General features: G+C 45.7%; 1 protein-coding gene across 1 annotated transcript; it reads left to right on the top strand.

Annotated features, from left to right (window-relative positions):
- Positions 1–1,025: 1,025 nt before the first annotated feature.
- Positions 1,026–18,610, top strand: LOC311268732 (serine/threonine-protein kinase WNK4-like). The gene is made up of 24 exons (XM_084372528.1): positions 1,026–1,274; positions 2,525–3,048; positions 4,934–5,106; positions 6,680–6,900; positions 7,058–7,215; positions 7,289–7,377; positions 7,690–7,909; positions 7,995–8,201; positions 9,054–9,246; positions 9,986–10,185; positions 10,344–10,417; positions 10,557–10,692; positions 10,806–10,922; positions 11,103–11,258; positions 11,501–11,555; positions 12,524–12,634; positions 13,741–14,207; positions 14,894–14,942; positions 15,017–15,306; positions 15,532–15,580; positions 15,826–16,291; positions 17,319–17,524; positions 17,612–17,706; positions 17,876–18,610. Exons 2-24 carry the CDS (start codon positions 2,662–2,664, stop codon positions 17,876–17,878), a joined length of 4,122 nt encoding a protein of 1,373 aa, XP_084228654.1. The 5' UTR covers positions 1,026–1,274; positions 2,525–2,661; the 3' UTR covers positions 17,879–18,610.
- Positions 18,611–19,357: the final 747 nt, after the last annotated feature.

Raw genomic sequence — 19,357 nt, 5'->3', positions numbered from 1 at the left:
TTAATCCATTTGATCAATAATTACACTGACTGTGTTCTTAAATCATTATTGATCCATAATATTGGATGTTAAATATTTGTTTTAATATTTTTAATGAGAAGAAATAAAAAACAGTTTGAAGAGGAGAGAACAGGAAGTGATGAGCAGCGACCTCTGCTGGTCAGAGGCTCCACTCACAACAATCAATAAGAAGACGTCTTAAATGAAATCTGATCATAATCAATATTTCTCCACATGATCACCTTCACTCTACCAATAACATGTGATGTCATCAAACATGATGTCAATTAGTCCATTAAAGAGGAAATAATATAGAATAAATATTATAATGTATATAAAATAGATAATAAACATGAGTATGTGTAAAATAACTAATATACTGTGTATAATAATAATATAATAATAACAACAACAACAACAATAATAATAATAATGATAATAATAATAATATAATAATAACATAATAATAATAACAACAACAACAACAATAATAATATAATAACATAATAATAATAATAATAATAATAATAATAATATAATAATAACATAATAATAATAACAACAACAATAATAATAATATAATAACATAATAATAATAATAATAATAACATAATATAATAATAATAATAATAAGTAGTAGTATTAGATATAAATTGATCCATTTAGTCATCACAAATCATAAATTAATAAATTAATAATTAATGTTTAAGTAATGAAATATGAAATAAAATGAATTCTTTGCAGATGAACTTCCTGTTACATTAATATTATATTTACATCTTCAGTCTCATGTTCACCTGATGACGTCTGTTCAGCCCTCCACCAATCAGAGAGCAGGACCGTGAGCTGCGTGTAGCTGACGTCACACTCCAACAAAATGTTTTAATTACTCAATTAATTAATTCATCCCTTCGTTCAGTGATGATGTCACGGTGACGTCAGGCCAGGTGACAGGTGTCACGCTGGTGGGCGGGGTCTGCTCCGGCTCGTCTGTTCTGTGCTGATAGAGCTCGTGCGCGGACACGGTGAAGTGTGCACGTGCATCCTGAGGAGACGCACAGCATGAAGCAGCAGCAGCAGAAGAAGACGTTTGTTCTCTTCTTTGTGGGTTTTTTAACTGCCGGAAGTGTAGCGGGGAGGTCTCACTCTGTGGTGACTTTCAGGAGTTTGTAGTGAGCTCACACAGAACCGGATCAGCTCTGCGGGTCAGCTGGGCTGTTCTGGTTTTACTGGTTCCGCTTTTTCCGCTCAGCCTCGTTAAGTGACCTGCTGCCGTGAGTACACACACACACACACACACACACACACACACACACACACTGTAACAATATAATATAATGTAAACAGTAGAAAACCTAACGTGTTGAGTTGAAGCAGTTATAAGAGACAGATGTGATATGATCCATTAATGATTGATAATAATAATAAACTCTAATTATTAACACGTTATTATTGACGAGCAGCTCAGAGTGCAGAAGAGAACATCTACAGACATAAACACAAGAGAGACCAAGAAACAGAACAAGAGTCAGGCTCAGCCATCGTCTCCTCCTGATGATATAAAGTCAGGCTCAGCCATCGTCTCCTCCTGATGATATAAAGTCAGGCTCAGCCATCGTCTCCTCCTGATGATATAGTCAGGCTCAGCCATCGTCTCCTCCTGATGATATAAAGTCAGGCTCAGCCATCGTCTCCTCCTGATGATATAAAGTCAGGCTCAGCCATCGTCTCCTCCTGATGATATAAAGTCAGGCTCAGTCATCGTCTCCTCCTGATGATATAAAGTCAGGCTCAGCCATCGTCTCCTCCTGATGATATAAAGTCAGGCTCAGCCATCATCTCCTCCTGATGATATAAAGTCAGGCTCAGCCATCGTCTCCTCCTGATGATATAAAGTCAGGCTCAGCCATCATCTCCTGATGATATAAAGTCAGGCTCAGCCATCGTCTCCTCCTGATGATATAAAGTCAGGCTCAGCCATCGTCTCCTCCTGATGATAGAAAGTCAGGCTCAGCCATCGTCTCCTCCTGATGATAGAAAGTCAGGCTCAGCCATCATCTCCTCCTGATGATATAAAGTCAGGCTCAGCCATCGTCTCCTCCTGATGATATAAAGTCAGGTGAAGTCTCGTAGTCCACAGAACATTTCTGGAGCTTCACAGTAAAACAGAGTTGCAGCGTTCTGCTGAACACCTGAAGCAGCTGGAGATGATTGAAACATCAGATGTCTCCATGCAGCTCGTCTGCTGTGATCTCAGAGATCACGACCTGACCTGAGGAGACCAGATTTAACCCTTCAATAACACGAAGTCTTCACTGGAGCTACTGTGCTAACACTGTTAGCTCAGCAGCTCTGGTGAAGCCCTCAGCTGAATAAAGAGTGTGAACATGGTCTCCTCAGATCCGTCTGTGATCGGGGTCATGTGATGATACTTGAAACGGTCTGTAGATGAAACTGAGCCTCGGTCCAGATCAACAGGGACAGAAGCTGCTCAGACCTTCTCACACCAGTTGTTTGTCACCAGGTTGGAGGTCTCGGCTGTCTGGGAGGACTCAGGATGAACATGAACACACGATGATGGGTCAGACTCAACAAACTGTCCTCTGGTAGCTCCTCCCACTCCTCTGACATCACTGTGAGGGTGGAGTCGGTCCGAGCAGGATGCTGCCCCGACCCCCCGATGACCACATCAACAAAAGACCTGAAGAGGAGGAGGAGGAGTCTGGTCCTCCTCCTCTCGCTCCCGTCACCACGTCGACCTCAGAGGACGTCCAATCAGAGGCTGCGGCGGGCCCACCGGCCAATCGGGACGCTAGCTCAGACTCCGGGGAGGAGACGACGGCCGCTCTCTCGGACTCCGGCAGGGTGGCGTTACCGTGGCAACAGTTGGAGGAGGAGCGCGACGAAGAAGAGACGCAGGCGGTGGCCTCGTCGCCCGACGGACGGTTCCTCAAGTTCAACATCGAGATCGGACGAGGATCCTTCAAGACGGTTTACAGAGGCCTCGACACCGAGACCACGGTGGAGGTGGCCTGGTGTGAGCTGCAGGTACACACACACAGACACACACTCACAGAGACACACAGACACACAATCACAGAGACACACACTGACACACACAGACACACACACACACACACACACACACTGACACACACAGACACACACAGACACAGAGACACACACAGACTGACACAGACACACACACAGACACACACTGACACACACACAGACACACACTGACACACACAGACACACACTGACACACACTGACACACACACACACACACACACTGACACACACACACACACAGACACACACTGAGTGCTCCTCACACCTGGACTTGTTGAGCTTGTAGTCCATGTCACTACTCAGATTCTAAGTTTGGTTGAGAGTGAGACCTCCCTGATCGGTGTTGATCTTAATAACCTTTTAATTAAAGTCGGCCTGGTCGTCATGGTAATGCTCACTGTTGTCGTGGTGACGGAGCAGATGGAGGAACGAGGATCAGATCAGACAGGAAGTTCACTGTGAACCTTATGATTCATAACACCGGGTTCTTTTATGACATCATCAGAAACACAACACAACTCAACACAACACAACACAACACAACACAACACAACACAGCACAGCACAGCACAGCACAGCACAGCACAACACAACACAGCACAGCACAGCACAGCACAGCACAGCACAACACAACACAGCACAGCACAGCACAGCACAGCACAGCACAGCACAGCACAACTCAACACAACACAACACAGCACAGCACAGCACAGCACAGCACAACACAACACAACACAACACAGCACAGCACAGCACAGCACAACACAACTCAACACAACACAACACAACACAACACAACACAGCACAACACAACACAACTCAACACAACACAGCTCTACACAACACAGCACAACACAACACAACTCAACACAACACAGCTCTACACAACACAACACAACACAACTCAACACAACACAGCACAACACAACTCAACACAACACAGCACAACACAACACAACTCAACACAACCAGCACAACACAACACAACACAACTCAACACAACATGACACGACACGACACAACTCAACACAACCAGCACAACACAACACAACTCAACACAACATGACACGACACGACACAACACGACACGACACAACTCACACATGTGTTATGACATCATTTCTGTGATGTCATGACATCATTTCTGTGATGTCATGACATCAAACATGAATCTGTGTGAGTGACACGTCAGCTGTGAGTCTGTGTGTTCGATCTGACCAATCAGAGAGCTGATTGGGTCATGACGGTCCTCATTAACCAGTCCTGTCCCAGTGAACTCTGGGAAACTTCTACTGGGGCAGGTCCACCCACCGGTGTGTGTGTGTGTGTGTGTGTGTGTGTGTGTGTGTCTGTGTGTGTGTGTGTGCTGTTATCAACATCAACCAGCAGCCGTCTCTCTGATCAGATAGTGTGTGTACGGTACAACAAACTGCTGAGTCAGCACTAACACTTTATCACACACACACACAAACACACACACACACACACACACACACACACACACACAGTGAATGAGGTCAAAGGTCAGCTCTGTCTGGACTTTTGTCTTTGTGGTTCTCATTTATTTTCTTGGTGTCCAACATTAATGTTTATAGAGACTCAAGAGTCCTGTGTGTGTGTGTGTGTGTGTGTGTGTGTGTGTGTCTGTGTGTGTGTGTGTCTGCTGATTTCCCATTATGCTCTGCAGTAATCTGACACATTTGTGTTTTCATGTCAGCATGATGTCTCTCCGTCTGTCTGTCTCTCCGTCTGTCTGTCTCTCTGTCCGTCTGTCTGTCTGTCTGTCTGTCTGTCTGTCTGTCCTCAGGTGTTTCATGTGTTCATTAATGAGCTGGGTCCTTGTTGACCTTTGACCCTCAGACTCACCGTCTGAACAAGGCCGAGCGTCACAGGTTCAATGAGGAGGTGGAGATGCTGAAAGCTCTGCAGCATCCGAACATCGTCCGATTCTTCGACTCCTGGAAGTCGACGCTGAGGGGCCACAAGTGCACCATCCTGGTGACGGAGCTCATGACGTCCGGGACCCTCAAGACGTGAGTCAGCAGGACACAGAACCGGGTCCATCTTTAATATTCATATGTGTCTTCATTTATATTTTTGAAACGTACGGAGCCTATAGACGGGTTTCTTGTGTACAAACAATACTAGGTGCGCGCGCAACCAGGGGGCAAAAGACTGCTTCAGAGTGAACTGATATCAATGTAGATGCCGTATTGTGTGTAAGTTCTTACTGACACAATTGCAATAAAATGTCGTTTCATTGAAAGATCGCTTTGTCTTTCATTGCACCACAAATCAGAAAAACACTTGCTGAAATGTCCGTGAATTTCACTCAACTTACCAGGTTGTGACGACTGTTTTGGATGTCTGCAACATCAGGAGCAGGGCGGCAATGTTAGTGAACGCTAACAAAGTCAAAGTAAAAATGTTTACGACGAGGCTACTTTACGGCCTGCCAACATTTAGAAAGAAAAAAACCCGCTAATGTCACTGTAAATATACTTTACACTACAGGTCTGACAGCTCGTTAGCTAAGTCTTGACAGCGATGGCTCAGACCAGTTATCTCAACAGCCTCAGCAGCTCAGACTGCACCGATTACCTGAACAACTGGTCCTCAGTACTGGTGAGAAACTACCAGACCCATAAAATACTCAGAGTGAGGAATGGATTTCAGATTTGTCCAAATGGTCGGCTGTTAGATGGCCCGACATATACAGTTATCTAATTGAGAAGCCTAGTGTGCACACTACGGACAGTTTGCGTGCAGTTAAATCTTTAGACGCGTATAATTATGTACTTTGTGGTCATGTGCAAAACTTAAAATGTTATGACACGAGTTCAGGGTTTTGCGCTTTGAGGGCAGGTGTCCTGCTCAGCCAGAGACAGGGAGTAAAGGCAAAACCTTGTGATTCCTGGGTGTACGTGCACTGGACCCACAATCTTCTTCTTCTCTTGGCAAAAGGATGAGATCCCCTCAGGATATTAAACAGTTTCCATCCATCCTTTTGCAGATTTGTGCAGTTTACAGCACAACAGCTCCTTGTCATTTTATTTCTCCGCTGACTCCACTGGCTGCGCGCGCATATGTGCGATGACGTTGCACAGAAACCCGTCTATACTGGTTACTGTTTAGTGTGTTTGTAAAATGTGACATGTTGAGATCAATACAATGTTTCTTCTTTCATAAATTGAGTGTAAATGGTGAAATCAGTGTAAACAGTGTGTTCAAACAGCTGCTAAATGTTGGCAGGTGAGACTTTAGCACTTTAGACACAGAAGCAGACAGGCTGGTACAGCCATGCTGCCACAAACTGACACTTTTTACAAGGAAACAAACAACTGACTGTTTTCATTTAATGCTGAAGTTACAAGAAGGAGACAATGATTCAGAGTCTGTCAGAGACAGAGTTTCACTACGTTAGAGAGTTTGTTTTAACTCAACAACTCTTAAAATCACCACATTTGTTAAGGGAGTCTGGTGATGTTGGGATCAGCTCTCAAATGTGTGTTCACTGTGTCTGTGGGCGATCACGTCTGTACAGCTTGTATAGATCCCTCAGGCTGGATGTTGACACCAGGTGTGGACGGGCCTTGTGTTCTTCAGGTACCTGCGCAGGTTCCGTCAGATGAAGCTGAAGCTGCTGCAGCGTTGGAGCTTTCAGATCTTGAAGGGCCTTCAGTTCCTGCACTCACGCTGCCCCCCCATCCTGCACCGAGACCTCAAGTGTGACAACGTCTTCATCACTGGACCCACTGCCTCCGTCAAGATCGGCGACCTGGGCCTCGCCACACTCAAGAAGGCTTCGTTCGCCAAGAGCGTCATCGGTAAGAACACGGCGAGTACGGAGAGCCAGCAGGGCCAAAAATGTTGATGACAAACCATCTAATCTGGAACTTTTCTACTTTTCATTCAATCCAAAAACCTGCTGTGAGTCAGTGTTAGACGTTAGCTGACGTTACTGTTAACTCATGATGCGTTCAGGGACCCCAGAGTTCATGGCTCCAGAGATGTACGAGGAGAAGTACGACGAGGCTGTGGACGTCTACGCCTTCGGCATGTGCATCCTGGAGATGGCGACGTCCGAGTATCCGTACTCTGAGTGTCAGAACGCCGCCCAGATCTACCGCAAAGTCACAAGCGTAAGGCTCCGCCCACCTGAATGCATCCACTTCCTGTCTCTGTTCAGACGTTTGATGCCTGTTTGTCTCTCAGGGGATCAAACCCGACAGCTTCTCCAAAGTCAAGGTCCCTGAGCTGAAGGAGATCATCGAAGGCTGCATACGGACCGACAGCAACGAGAGGTAACTGACCAATCACAGCGCAGCACTGCGTTCAGCATTAGCAACATTAGCTCAGGGTAGCGCAGACTTCAGTTCACTGTTTAGACTCGATAGTTTTAGATTAGATGAAGTTAGGTGACTCAGGTCATGTTTTGATCTTCTGTTTCTTCTTCACCTGTTAAAGTTTTATACATTTTTTCTTTTCATTCTTAATTCAAACAGCGAGTTTGACAGATTATAAATAAAACATTTTTTTAAAAACTAAATGATACCAACAGACAACACATGACTGCAGTCTTTGAACATTTCCAAATTTCCTGTCTCCTCCTGCAGGTTCACGGTTCAGGACCTGCTGGACCACCGGTTCTTCCAGGAGCAGCTCGGGGTCAACGTGGACCTGGCAGAGGACGACGACGGCTCGAAGGCGGCGCTGAAGCTCTGGCTCCGGATGGACCACAACAAGAAGCTGCACGGGAAATACAAAGACAACAACGCCATCGAGTTCCTGTTCGAGCTCTACAAAGACGTCCCCGAGGAGGTGGCCCAGGAGATGGTACCTGCACCGCCACGCTCATGACATCATGCTGGTGACATCATCACCTGGCAGACTCACCTGTCTCTCCCTCTCTGTCTCTCAGGTGGTGTTGGGCTTCCTGTGTGAGGCGGACTATAAACTGGTTGCCAAGGCGATCAGGCACAGAGTGACGGCAATAAAGCGTCAGCGGGACAAACGGCGCCGCGTGCTGGAGGAGGAGCCCGACCCGGCCCCCCAACCACCGGAAACAGCCAATCAGAAGCCTGCAGCTGCGACGGACACATCTGCTGCTGGGAATGTGGCCAATCAGGTGTGTTTGAAGCTGTTTCCATGGTGACACACAGCGCCTCCTGCTGGCAGTGTTTACTCACAGTCAGACATGTTTGTTTGTTTGTTTACACACCAGGTGTTCACAGATGTTGACAAAGACATCAAAGAATGTGAAAATGTGCACATATCTGTTTACAAACACACGTTACACAGATAAATAAATAGATCAAAATAAAATGATTCACTTCTTTATTCCAACCAGATGATTCTCTGACCGCTGAGACGTCTCAGTTTAAATAAAGTTTTATGTTTTGGAGATTATAGCACGTCTCATTTACAGGACTTTTGGTCCAATAGAAACACAGACCCAGTCAGCATGTAGTCCTGACTGCTGCCCCCTCCAGGCTGCAGAGTTCATTACACCCTGATCATTTGTTCTCAGTTTGTCCTCAGGGGGGCGCCAGAGGAAAGATCATGGAGTCATTAAACTCTGAGTCCATCTTATTCGTTTACATCTTATTTTCTTTAAACAGGTTAAAAAATCTGCCAGTGCTGTGAATAATGTTCATGAATTTATGATGCAAAGTTTCAATATTTTCCAGGATTTAGTTAAAATAAGTTAAAACAATCTCACTGCATGTTTCACTGTTTGTTAAAGAACATTTAAGTGAGCTGAGTTTCTCAGTTAGAAAGTTTTCTTCACCTCTTCAGGAAACATGACTCAGGTTTGCTGTCTGAGTTGACCTGATGTTGACGTCTCATCTGATCATCCCAACATTTAATTGATTATGTCACCGATCGCCTGATCGTTTACAATATAAAAGATATTTAATTTTATTATTAATCAGAATTCAATAGTTCTCATCCAGATTAAAATTGACTGCACTCACAGCTGGACTCAGCTGCTGTTTCAGCACCCGCCTGGATGCAAACCCCGCCCTCAGTGACAATGACATCATCGATGCTGTCATCGAGCGGCAGCCCAGTGGATTCTGGGATCAGCAGCGTCTCCAGCAGGACGGAAGGAGACGGAGACGAGGACGACGAGAAGACCTCCAAACCCACCTCACACTCCTCGGCTACATGTCAGGATCATACTTTATATTTATATCATCAGACGTGTCTAATGATTTATATTCATTATATTATTGTTTGAATCATATTATTTATTATTAGTGTTTTATTTTATGTCCATATAATTTAAAACTTAAATTTAAAGGATAAATTTTCCAGCAAAATATATGGTCATTTACTCACCCAGGTAACTTTGGTGTCATTTGGCGTCGTTCGGACGAAATTAGATCCAGTGTAGCGCCGATATATCCATATAATGCGAGTGACGGGGCAGCGACACACAGCCTCTATATAACACATTATCGTGCTGTTCCCCTCTGAGTCCGGGCTCGTCTGTTGTCAACATCCGGGTCTGTAGGTTGACCTACTACCTCTGACCTGGAAGATGTCGTCTCTGAGCTGCGCGCACCCACGACAGCCGGCTTGTTTACCTGTAGCTGCTACTGCTAGTTTGACCCCGGATGTTGATAACAGACGAGCCCGGACTCAGAGGGGAACAGCACGATAATGTGTTATATAGAGGCTGTGTGTCGCTGCCCCGTTACTCGCATTATATGGATATATCGGCGCTCCACTGGATCTAATTTCATCCGAACGACGCCAAATGACACCAAAGTTATCTGGGTGAGTAAATGATCGTATATTTTGCTAGAAAAAAGGTCCAGTTTGTAAAAAACGGTAGTTATCCTTTAAATGTTTTAGTGAATATATAATTAATTATGTCTCTGTCTCCTCTGGTTGCCATGGCAGCGGACTGCGAGATGGACAACTCCTCAGGTGTCCTGGAGATTGAAGCCACGCCCCCTCATGTTACAAACCCCGCCCCCATCTCATTTGACCCCGGCCCGGCTCAGGTGGCTCAGGAAACCCCTCGACCCGAGGCTGCTCCTGGCCGTCTGGTCCGCACTCCCTCCAAAGGACCGCCCCTCCCTGTGCTGCGTTTCCCCAAGGTGAGCAGGGGGCGGGGCTTAGTATAGATAGGGGCGTGGCTATAGTATAGTTTAGGGGGCGGCTGTGGACCAATCAGCTCTGTGAGACTTGACTCAACTTCTGAGAGGTGTTGTTCCTGTTTGATCAGGTAGAACTGATTTGTTTGTGTCCTCTCCAGAGCATCGCTGTGTCCCACAATGCCGAGCGACCGTCTCCTGGATCAGTCTGCGGCTTCTCCTCACCTGTAGACAGGTAACACACACATATGCATGTTTTGTTCTATACTTCTGAGGACATTCATCAGTATGACCCAAATGTCCTAACTTTCCAAAATTGTCTTTACATGTCCTCACTTTATAAAAATGTCCATCGTCCGACTCTGTGTTTGCAGCTATGCCTCTGATGTGACCTCAGGTTTGAGTGACGGCACTGACGGCCAATCAGACAAGAGCAACAAGGAAGTAACTAAGCGAACAGCAATGAAGCATTTCAGGAGGCGAGCGAGGGCTCGACTGACGATCACAGGGGTGAACACCTGAGTCTCTGTCATCATTGTGTTCATATATGATGTATAACATGATGTACGTGACTGTGTGTGTGTGTGTGTGTGTGTGTGTGTGTGTGTGTGTGGTGCGTTCAGGTGTCAGACCTGGTGGACCGGGTGGTGGAGTGTCAGCTGCAGACTCACAACAGTAAGATGGTGACCTTTAAGTTTGACCTCGATGGAGACAATCCAGAGGACATCGCCTCGGTGATGGTGAGCTCCTGCAGCCAATCAGAGAGCGGACTTCACTGACATGACGACAGGATATATATTATTTGTTCCTGCAAAGCTGTTTAGATGAGATCCACGCTGATACGCTGACGACTGGACGCAGTTCAGCTCTAAAGAATTAACTTTATGTAAACGTACATGTCTGAACTGTGCTGTGTTCAGATCCACAGAGACTTCATCCTGCCATCAGAGCGAGAAGGATTCATCCTCCGCATGTATGACATCATCGAGAGGGCGGAGTCTATGATGCAACAACAGCAGCCAGCCAGCACGGACAGGTTATCTCACCTGGCTGCCTCCACGCTGCCCGGGGTCACGGTGTGTTTGTGACGACTAGTTTTCTGAAACTTGTTTCGTCCTGAAACATCAGAAAAGTCAAAAATGTTTCTTCCAGTTTGTCTTCAAATGTCTCGTTTTGTTATTATTACATATTATTATACATATTGAGAAAACTGACACCAGAGAATAAAAAGACGTTTAGATTAAAAATAAATTATTTAAATGTCAAATCATTTCATCTCTACAGTCAAACAGACTGACGGTTCATTTTCTTTCTTCAGGTGAACCTGCCGGCCCAAGGCCTCTCCAGGACTCTGTCCTCGTCTTCACTTCCTGGTGAGAAAAGAAGGAGGAACATTTTATAAACAATAGTTTATAAAAAGGTTAAGAAGGTGTAAAAGTAACCGTAGTATTGATATGAAACTCTTTCCTGTCAGTAGTGAAATGAGCAGTGAGCTTTGGTTATCTTGGTTTTATGTTTCTTGTTGTTTCCTTGTAAAGCGTCTTTGAGTATTTAGAAAAGTGCTACATAACTTTAATGTATTGTTATTATTATGTGATTGTTGTGTCACTTTCTAGATGCATTTAACAACGAAGGGTTTACACCACAACGGTTTTTGTATAAAATGGTGAACTTTTGTTGCGTTTAAGGGGCTGAAAACACAAACTTTAAAGTCTTTAAGAACACCGTCGTCATGTGAACTGTCTCGATGTTTTCTTGTGAAATGTGACAACACAGCTTCACTTTGTGTATGTGTGTCATGTTTCGGCCACGAGCACATAGCAGGACAACAACAATGGCTGACTGTTCAGCTGTTTGTGCTGCTGACTCTCCTCAGTTCATTAAGGCAGGAGGAGTTTGGTCTTATCCTGTTGTGTCTGAATACAAAGTTACAGCGTTTTCACCCGTCTGAGGATCCGTGTGACGGAGGACCGTTTGTCGTATGATCGCAGAACTTCTTTAAAACACAAATGAAAACTTCCCTTTAATGACATTGGGCCGTATAGTCCGTAGGGACTTGGCTTGGGGACTCAAAGGTGGGCCAAAAAAGTATGATGTGGACTAGTAGTGGAGAATGCTAGTTCACATCCTGGGCATTGCCGAGGTGCCCTTGAGCAAGGCACCGACCCCTAACACTGCTCGTTGGGCGCCGGGCATGTGGCAGCCCCTTCACTCATCTCCTCTCTACACTGTGTGTGTGTGTGCATGTGAATTACAATAGTACAATTGAAAACTGTTGTCATGTTAACAGAGTCTTTGTCTTTAAACGCCTCATTGATTAATTGATGTGTCTTCTAATCAGACATTGCAGACGCTGACCCCTCCCCCATGAAGGGTGTAGACTTCTACATCGACCCTGAGGCCACGCCCTCCGTCAGATCCCTGAGGTCACAGTCGTTTCACACCTCCTCAGGTGCGTATCAGCCTGGTCTCCAGTTCCTCAGAGATTATTGGAAAAGTCCCTCATCAGTAAATTGTGGAGTCGTCCCGCCTCTGCTGATAATATTCAACTCAACTATTCAACTTTTATCAACACTTAATATTTAAGTAAACAATCAGGTTACGTCCAGATGTTTCAGTTGAACATCTGTTTCACCTCTGTGGAGATCCAGGGTGTGTTTAACTTAGCTTAGCACGAAGATAAAAAGAAAGGTATAACAGGAGTATAAATGGTAAATAAATGATGCAACAAAATTACAAGTAAAAGTAAAATAACTCATTTATTTACATGTACACTTACTATGGGTGTGTCTGGTATTCACAATTGTTGATTATCAGAATCACGGGTTTTTATCCGATTTCTAATAAATTAAGGTAATTCAAAATGATGCAGCATGTAATCTGTAAAGTAACTAGTAACTGAAAATATTAAATAAATGTAGTGGAGTAAAAGCACCATATTTACCTCCAAAATGTGGTGGAACGGAAGTATAAAGAAGCAGATTATGGAAATAATCTCGTAAAGTATCTCAGAATTATACTTATATTATACTACGGTGCTTAAGTAAATTTACTTAGTTACATTAGTTACATGTTTTGGAACGATGGAATAATAAAAAATTTATACTTTTTATACTTACTTTTACTTTATAAAAAGTACACTCACAACCCTCCATCACTACTTTGGGATTGTTGGATAGTGATTGTTATTTCTTTTGTTGAAGCTAAGCTAGCAGTTTCCCCCTGCTTACAGTCTTTGTGCTAAGCTATGCTAATGATGTGTGGGACCCTTTCTCTGTTCTGGACTCAAAGGGATGAAAAAAAAAGTGAAAATCTTGAGTGAGCGTTTAAAAACTAACCGTTACCCTCTTTGGTATAAAAGAAGGAATCGTCTGCATAGAAACGTTTGTTTTGATCATTTTAACAGCGAAGTTACTGAATTTATGTCCCAACTCAAGATTCTCACTGTTGATGATCTCACCTCTCCTCCTCGTCTCCTCTCGTCTCCTCCCCGTCTCCTCTCATCTCTTCCTCATCTCCTTCTCGTCTCCTCCTCGTCTCTTCCTCGTCTCTCTCCAGCTTCCTCCCATCAGCCTCTCTCATACCCGCTCCATTACTTCCACCCGGACTCTGCCCCTCCTCCTCAGTATCACTTCCCATCTCCCCCCTACTCCCTCCTCACCCCCCCCTCCTCCGCCTCAGCTCCTCCTCCTCCTCCTCCTCCTCCTCACTGGCCTCCGCCTGACCAGCCTCTCTTCTCTCTGGCCAACGTTCTCTCTCTGGCCATGAGTGTGGCCCACTCCCTCATGCCCCCAGCAGGGACCCCCAACCAGGGCTTTCACCCCCAGGCCTTGTCTCCCCCGTTCCCCTCCCTGCAGGCCTCCCTCTCTCCCCCCATGTCTCCCGCCCTGAGCTCAAAGCTCAGGGACGCCTCCTTCTCCCCTCCCTTGTCCTCCTACCGCCCCCCCACCCCTCAAACAGGCTCCGCCCCTGACATTCAGCAGCAGGCGCCGCCCAGCCGGACTCCAGACACACCTCAGGGACAGGTGAGCTTCTGTTAACACAGTGTTCATGTGTTAGCCAACGACTAGTTTCCAGGCTAATGTTAGCTGAGTTAATGTGTTAGCTAATGAGTAGTTTACAGGCTAATGTTAGCTGAGTTAATGTGTTAGCTAACGACTAGTTTCCAGGCTAATGTTAGCTGGGTTAATGTGTTAGCCAACGACTAGTTTCCAGGCTAATGTTAGCTGAGTTAATGTGTTAGCTAACGACTAGTTTACAGGCTAATGTTAGCTGAGTTAATGTGTTAGCTAATGAGTAGTTTCCAGGCTAATGTTAGCTGAGTTAATGTGCTAGCCAACGACTAGTTTCCAGGCTAATGTTAGCTGAGTTAATGTGTTAGCTAACGACTAGTTTACAGGCTAATGTTAGCTGAGTTAATGTGTTAGCTAATGAGTAGTTTACAGGCTAATGTTAGCTGAGTTAATGTGTTAGCTAACGACTAGTTTCCAGGCTAATGTTAGCTGGGTTAATGTGTTAGCTAACGACTAGTTTCCAGGCTAATGTTAGCTGGGTTAATGTGTTAGCTAACGACTAGTTTCCAGGCTAATGTTAGCTGGGTTAATGTGTTAGCTAACGACTAGTTTCCAGGCTAATGCTAGCTGGGTTAATGTGTTAGCTAACGACTAGTTTCCAGGCTAATGTTCCTTCAATGGATGTTCCTTCATTTCAGCCTCACAGCTCCGCTCAGCTGAAGGTCGGCTCAGCGCCGCCCCCTCATGGTGAGTCCCTGCTGACATCACAGTGACATCACACCACACTGAACCGACTCACTGATCACTGATGTGGTTCACAGGTTCAGAGACCATCTCTGCTCCCAGTCCGTCCAGTGCTCCCAGTCCATCCAGTGCTCCAAGTCTGTCCAGTGCTCCAAGTCCATCCAGTGCTCCAAGTCCGTCCAGTGTTCCAAGTCCGTCCAGTGCTCCCAGTCTGTCCAGTGCTCCAAGTCCATCCAGTGCTCCAAGTCCATCCAGTGCTCCAAGTCCGTCCAGTGCTCCCAGTCTGTCCAGTGCTCCCAGTCATAGAGCAGCGCTCTCTGACCCGTCCACCTCCTCACCGCCTCCTGTCTCTACTCCTCACAACAGAGTGAGATACAAACACAGGAAACCTTTTATTTCTTTACAGTTCTTATTCTTTTCATTGAATTATTTAAAGTTTTTCTTTTGTTTCTTTGCTGCTGTGATTTTAAACTCAAGTTGATTTTCTTAATTTCATCGTGACGACATCGGGAAAAAATCCAAACAGCAGTAACACAGAACAGCATATGGTGTAAACTGTCACTCTGATGATGATGTTCTTCCTCTCGTCCAGGTGTCCTCCCCCGTCTCCCCGTCACCCAGACTGTCCCCCATACAGGAGGGTAAGACACACCTGTCTGTCTGTCAGTCATGGTCCACCCTGGTTAACTTCAGTCAGTCCAGACATCTTTACTGTACGAGCCTCCTTCAGAAACAAAACACTGAACAGTGTCAGTTCATCTAGGCTAATGTTAGCTGCGTGAATGTGTTAGCTAACGACTAGTTGTCAGGCTAATGTTAGCTGGGTGGTTCCTGTGTTAGCTGATGCTAAGCTAATAAAAAGGATGTTCCTCTGTTCGTCTTTCAGTGAAGAAAACTTCCATCTTCACCGTCGGACGTTTCAAGGTGACGCCCTCTGAAGACACACCTCCTGTCTCTAATCAGGAGCCACGCCCCCTGTGTCAGGCCACACCCACCGCCCACTCCCCGCCTCCATCCAGACAGGACCAATCAGAGAGCTCAGAGAGCAGCACAGAGGACCAGAGCGAATCAGAGAGCAGCATCAGCTCAGTGACCGTCTCCCCACCTGGACGTCTTCTGGGTTACCGTGACAACCCTGGAGGACAGCAGGAAGGGGAGAGGAGGAGGAGGGAAGAGGAGGAAGAGGAGGAGAAGAAGAGGAGGAGCAGCCGGAGGCTGAGCGTCAGCCTGTGGGAGGGGACGACCGGCAGCCCCGGCCAATCATGGAGTCGCTCTGCACCATGCATCAGCTCTGACGAATCAGAGAGCGAGAATGAGGAGATGTGGGTGGAGCTAGAGCAGCTGCGTGAAAGGTGATTGGTCGATTGAAAACAGTTTTATTTAAAGTACTAATTTTGTTGAATGAACACGGCGAACTTTAACTGACCGCTCAGCGAAGGACGAGCGTCAACATCTGCTCAGGCTGCGTCTGATGCAGGTGTGTTGGACAGGAGGCAGGACACATTCAGCTCAGACCATGTGAGGAGGACGTGTGCTGTCTTCCTCGTCCAGCTGCTCCAGGTTACCATGACGAGCTCCTCGCTCTCTGCTGCCACCTGCTGAGTAACTCAGCCAACTGCAGTTCAGCTCCTCAAACTGCACATCAACAACTGATAACGAGTCTTCGACTCGTCACAGCTGAACAACATCTCTGATCTACATTTTTACTGCAGATTGAACGTTTAACTCACAAACAACATTATTCACTCTGCTCGTTTGAATATATTAACGATGAACTAGTAGATTGTTCTTCATGAAGACAGCTGAGCAACCTTCATGTCTGATATGTGACTGAATTAGTAACTCATAACAACGTTCATGTAATGATGATATAAAGTCAGGCTCAGCCATCATCTCCTCCTGATGATATAAAGTCAGGCTCAGTCATCATCTCCTCCTGATGATATAAAGTCAGGCTCAGTCATCGTCTCCTCCTGATGATATAAAGTCAGGCTCAGTCATCATCTCCTCCTGATGATATAAAGTCAGGCTCAGTCATCGTCTCCTCCTGATGATATAAAGTCAGGCTCAGTCATCATCTCCTCCTGATGATATAAAGTCAGGCTCAGCCATCGTCTCCTCCTGATGATATAAAGTCAGGCTCAGTCATCGTCTCCTCCTGATGATATAAAGTCAGGTGAAGTCTCGTAGTCCACAGAACATTTCTGGAGCTTCACAGTAAAACAGAGTTGCAGCGTTCTGCTGAACACCTGAAGCAGCTGGAGATGATTTAAACATCAGATGTCTCCATGCAGCTCGTCTGCTGTGATCACAGAGATCACAACCTGACCTGAGGAGACTTCACATGAATCATTTCTCACCCTCTCCTTCTCACCTCAGACACCTGGCGGAGGTGCACGACCTGCAGGCCAGTCAGAAGCGAGAGATTGAGGACTTGTACCTGAGGATGGGTAAAGTCCCGCCCCCTGGTATCGTCTCTCCAGCTGCCATGTTGAACCATCGCCAACGCCGCCTCTCCAAGACCGGAAACTACCCTCCGTCTCGCAAAAACAGCCTGCAGAGACTGGACGTGATGTCCCCTGCAGGTGGGAGGAGGCACTGCAGCCTGCAGGATGAACAGAATGATGCAGTTTATAATAGCAGTGTTGAAGTCACCTGTGTTTGTGCTGCAGGTATCATGAGGAAGAGCTCGGTGAGCGGCAGCAGCAGCGGGTCTCAGGACAGAGTGGGGAGAGGTGTGACCTTCGCCCCTGAACACAGCTGCATGGTGAGCTCGTGATGACCTGAACTCCAGCTGCTGTTTGTGTTTCAGTGTGGAAGATGGTTTTATGATTCAGTTTTCTCAGATGTGTTTCAAACTGTTTGTGTTTGTGTGTTTGTTTCTGACTGTTTCTGTATTTCTACATGAATGAACTTGTGTTGTCTTTGACCCTCAGTAAGAGAAGAGCTGCTGACGTGATGAAGAAACTGATGAAGAGGAGGAGTCCTGAACACACGACACTTTATTATAAATATATTATATTACATTATAAACCAGCAGAGACACAAAAGTCTGTTGATCCAGTCTGAAGATTTTAGATTTGTTCTCGTTTGTTTGTTGTTTTTCTTTGTTTTATATTCTGAACTGAGATTCAAACATTTATGAAAAAACACATGTGCCTTTGAACGCATCACATGTGAAACATCTGGAAAACACATGTGCCTTTGAACGCCTCACATGTGAACTGCTGTTTCACACTGTTCAGTGTGTTCACATGGTGAGGGAGGGTAAAGCTAACGATCAGGTTCTCGTGGTTCTCTCGTGACGTTCTGCAGCTTTAACTCGTCAGATCGTCTTCAGATGATCAGTTTATACTCAGTTTGCTGTGTTTCATATTTGATTTGGTCTTTTACTTGCTTTTCTACGTCGTCTTGAACGTTTCACACAGGACGATTTGTTTTAGCTTCAGTTATATTAACTCACCGCTGTGTTTGACTCCAGTCAGTGATTATGAGTTATAACTGTTCACTGAGCAACACTGAGCTCTGATTATAACGACGTCACGCAGGGTGACTCACATCTGCTGTCAGGTGTTTATTACCTGTCTAACCTGAATGTATCTGGAATCACAGTGTGCCTTATCTAAAGATTATTGATCGAGAGTGAACTATTAAAATGATATTCAAAAGCTTCTGAGAGTCGTGACTTTAAAGTGATGAACAACGACTTGTTCCACAAAATGTTTCAGCTTCAGTGAAACAAACTTCAACACACCTGTCAACAACCAGGTGTCTGAAAAACGCCTGTACGCCACTTTATAACTTTATAACTTTATAACTTTAATTTCTTTGAAGCCCCGCCCCCTCAGGTTACTACAGAGCTGAAGCCCTGCCCCTCAGGTTACAACAGAGCTGAAGCCCCGCCCCTCAGGTACTACGGAGCTGAAGCCCCGCCCCTCAGGTACCGCAGAGCTGAAGCCCCGCCCCTTCCTGTTCCCCTCATGCTTTGTGAAGAGACAGATGATGTATTGATCCTGTTTGAATCACACAGATGATGTTTGTCAATTTAAAAAATCATTTTCAAGTCAATAAAGTTTGTTTATTTCTAAATAATGAAACCAGTCTTGCTAGCTAGCTTTCATCAAGCTAGCTAGCTCAACCAGACTCACCTGCTCACTGTGTCCTCCAGGATCTGTCTCAGTCAGTCGACGGCACAAACTCGACGAGCGAGCGACGAACGCAACAGAGTTTGACGGACGCGATTTTAGAGTTTATTTGTTTTTTGTTTTGAACACACACACACACACACACACACACACACACACACACACACACACACTGTTGTCTCCTACCTGCAGGCGTCCCAGCCGAGGATCGATCCCACGTCTCCGGGCGGCGTCTTAAACCTCTTGACCATCTTCAGGCTGACAAGAGCTAAC

Source organism: Pagrus pagrus, assembly GCF_965226575.1.
Source record: "Pagrus pagrus genome assembly, chromosome: 13".
NCBI classification, from domain to species: domain Eukaryota; kingdom Metazoa; phylum Chordata; class Actinopteri; order Spariformes; family Sparidae; genus Pagrus; species Pagrus pagrus.
The sequence above is the reverse complement of the archived record's forward strand: the minus strand, read 5'-3'. Positions and strand labels throughout refer to the sequence as shown.

Bases quoted from the DNA above. Each gene is read 5' to 3' on its own strand.
- LOC311268732 (XM_084372528.1), top strand. From the start codon at position 2,662: ATGCTGCCCCGACCCCCCGATGACCACATCAACAAAAGACCTGAAGAG. The intron at 10,693-10,805 runs GTGAACACCTGA...TGGTGCGTTCAG, and splicing joins CTCGACTGACGATCACAGGG to GTGTCAGACCTGGTGGACCG. The intron at 17,525-17,611 runs GTGGGAGGAGGC...TTTGTGCTGCAG, and splicing joins GGACGTGATGTCCCCTGCAG to GTATCATGAGGAAGAGCTCG.